General features: G+C 32.0%; 1 protein-coding gene across 1 annotated transcript; it reads right to left on the bottom strand.

Annotated features, from left to right (window-relative positions):
• Positions 1-1,335: 1,335 nt before the first annotated feature.
• Positions 1,336-2,719, bottom strand: LOC133791788 (uncharacterized). Its single transcript, XM_062229705.1, has 3 exons — positions 2,191-2,719; positions 1,502-2,010; positions 1,336-1,386 (listed from the first exon to the last, which is right to left on the bottom strand). Exons 1-3 carry the CDS (start codon positions 2,717-2,719, stop codon positions 1,336-1,338), a joined length of 1,089 nt encoding a protein of 362 aa, XP_062085689.1.
• Between the last annotated feature and the right edge of the window lie 579 nt (positions 2,720-3,298).

Here is a 3,298-nt window from a genome sequence, read left to right on the forward strand (position 1 = left end):
TTTTTTTCTTTGTTTAATAGTGAAGTTGTGGTTTGTAACTGGATACTGTTTTAGTACTGTACTTATATATGGTTTTTTTTTTTTTTAGTCAATGTAAAGAATTGGTTTCAATTTTTGGCTTACTATAAAGTTTTTTTTAATGTATTTTATTTTTATGTGTATATTTTTTTTTCAATAGAGTTGGTGATTTTTTTTTTTTAAAGTGTGAAGATATTGTTATGTACATGTTTTTTTTTCATATAGGTTTCGATTATTATTGTATGAAGATGGTGTAACCGGTTTCTTCTGTGTTAGATAGTAAAAGCTATATGTTTCAGGTAACTGGTTACTGTTTCTTTAGTTTTTATTTCTATTTTTTTTAATTATTTTTTGATTTATTTATGTTTCTTGTTTTTTTTTTGTGTGAACGATTTGTGATTATATAACTAGGTTGTTTAAGTAGTTGGTTTCATTAATATATAATCGTTTGTTAAATTTACTTATAGTAACTGCTTTTTTTTCTTTCTATTTTATGTGTTGTAACCAGGTACTTGAATCTTCAAATTTTGAATATCTTGTGTTGGAACCTAGAAGTTGAGTATCAAGTTTATAGCATTTATATTTTTTTGTTTTTTGTGAAAGATTTGTGGTTATATAATTAGGTTTTTAAACCGTTGGTTACATGTATATGTAGTCGTTTGTTAAATTTACTTATAGTATCTGTTTTTTTTCTTTCTATAATATGTGTTGTAACCAGGTACTTGAGTCTTCAGATTTTGAATATCTTTGTGTTTGGAACCATGAAGTTGAGTATCAAGTTTATAAAATGTAAAATGCTTAAAAAGTTTGTACTTTTATTGAAGTAGAAAACATTAAGATACAATTTTATTACATCAAATGAAATTATTGAAATTGTAGTATATCCATTCTTTATAAAAATTATTTGTCTATTTTCTTTGACTTTGTTGGGTTTCGCTGCTTTGGGATTGGTTCATTCCTGCATGTTTTTCTATTATGCTCTGGCTGCGCGCATCTTCCACATTTTATTTGTACCTTTGGTTCTCCTCTAGATCTGATTCTTTTCCTTCTAGGGCGGCCTGGTGGTTTTCTTGATTTTGGTGGTAGGACAATTTTGTTTAAAGTCTCTGGCAGTGTCCATTCGCTTTCATTTGGCAATGGATGAACAGTTGAGTCATATGTTGCTTTCATAGTTTTAGTTTTGTAGTAATCAGCAACATAATCATATGTTTTCAGTCGTGTTTTGGCGAATACTGTTATTGCATGTGCACACGGTATTTCGTCTTGTTGGAACCTTTTTCATTCACATGTTTTCTCCATTAGGTTGACCAAAAAAATTCATTTCTGTTCAACCACAACTTGGTACAGTATAGTGTTTACTGGGAAGACCTGTTTATTTTAGTAGAGAAATACATGTTAGAAACTGGATACTGTTATATTTTTGAGTAACTGGTTACTAAAAGTTTTGGTAAATAATATTCTATGCTCAATATATGTCAGGTACCTGAAATTTAATGGCACGAATAAAGTTTTCTCTAAGCACAGTTTCAGTATCTATTGTTACTTGTGTGAATGTTCCGTTTGCTTTGTTACCATTTTTCCATACCCATTTTTGAACTAAACTTCGAAGGCCCTCCATCATTGTAGTGATTGGCAGCGTTCTCGCAACTTTCAATGCAGCATTTATTGATTCAGCTATATTTGATGTCATCATTGTATATCTTCTTGTTGGAGCATGGCATCTAGACCAAGTTGAATATCCAATTTTTTGTAAATACGGTCTTATGCGTGTGTCAATCTTGTCTATTTCATGCATGTAGTGCTCAAATGATTGTACCCTATATGCCTTTGCTACTTTGACAAAGTTTAGGTTTAGGTCCTCCCCATGGACACCGAAATTGACTTTGATGTTGTTTAACAGGTGGAATATGCATGCTCCATGGAAAGCTTTTGGGTATACATCGTCTATAGCATTTTCTATGCTTTTATGCCTGTCTGAAATGATTGCCATACCTGTTTGCAAAATCACAATGGAGTAACTGGTTATTCTGTCCTAATTGAGTAACTGGTTTCATTAATTTATATGAATTTTTTTTTACACTGTTTTTACTATTTTATTGCTAGGTTATTATTAAACTGATAATTTTATGAGTTTAGTTTGTTTCAATAAGAATATAAAGAAGAAAACAGTACCTTCTCTTTCTCCATATGTCTCCTTTAGCTTTGTGAAAAACCATAACCATGATGAATCATTTTCAGAGTCTCCTATTCCAAAGGTTAATGGGAATATGTTGTTGTTAGCATCCATTGTTGAAGCAGTGAATAAAGTTCTCTCAAATGATGTCTTCAAGTAAGTTCCATCTATCACAATGACTAGCCTACAGTGTTTCCATCCTTTGATGGAATTTGCAAATGCTAGGTACATATATTTGAAGTGATCTGTATTGTCTGTAACCAGGTGTGTAATTGTACCTGGGTTCGAGACTTTTAGCATGTGAAGGTAGATGGGAAGTTTTTGGTATGAATCATCTTGGTTTCCCCTTGCCAATTCTAAAGCTTTTTCTCTTGCTCTCCAGGCTTTTTGGTACCCCATTGAAACACCAAAATCATCTAGCATGTCGTTGATTATGTCATGTGGTGTGCGTACTCTCTTTATTGACATGTATTTTGATTTTATTAGTTCCCCAATGACATTGCAATTAGCCTGCCTGTGGTCTTCCATAATGATATCCAAGGAGCAGGTGTGAGTTTTTACATACTTTCTGATTTTAAATGTTTATGTTTTCCTGAACTTTGAAGCTCTAAGTAACCAGTTACAATTGTCATCCACACAGGTTACCAGGTACTCTCTTGGTTCAGATCTTTTTGTCTTGAATTGGAAATTGTGGATCATAGCATAATAACATAGAGCTGATTTTAAGCGCTTTTTGTCCTTATAAATCTGGCCTTCTTCAACTTTGAAAATTTTATGATCAGTTATAATTTATGTTTCTTCTTTTCTTTTTCTTTTGTTTTCTTCTGTTCTCTCTATGATAAATTCTGCTACATCATCAGCTATGTCTGTAATATTTGGGAAGGTTTGTACCTGGTTATTTCTCGTGTAGGTTGCTTCATGATATTGTAATTCTGTAGCTGATTGCTCGTTGTTTAGTTGAAGAACTAGCTTTTCTAAATCTGTGTTCTGTTTTTGTGTTTCTTCTTCATATGTAGTGTGTTGAACAGTTTCAGCTATTGTTTGATCAACAGTGGTGATGCATAGTGGTAGCTCAGTTACTTCATTTTGCTTTTTTTTTCTTCAGCT

The sequence above is a fragment of the Humulus lupulus genome, chromosome 7, assembly GCF_963169125.1.
Source record: "Humulus lupulus chromosome 7, drHumLupu1.1, whole genome shotgun sequence".
NCBI lineage: Eukaryota > Viridiplantae > Streptophyta > Magnoliopsida > Rosales > Cannabaceae > Humulus > Humulus lupulus.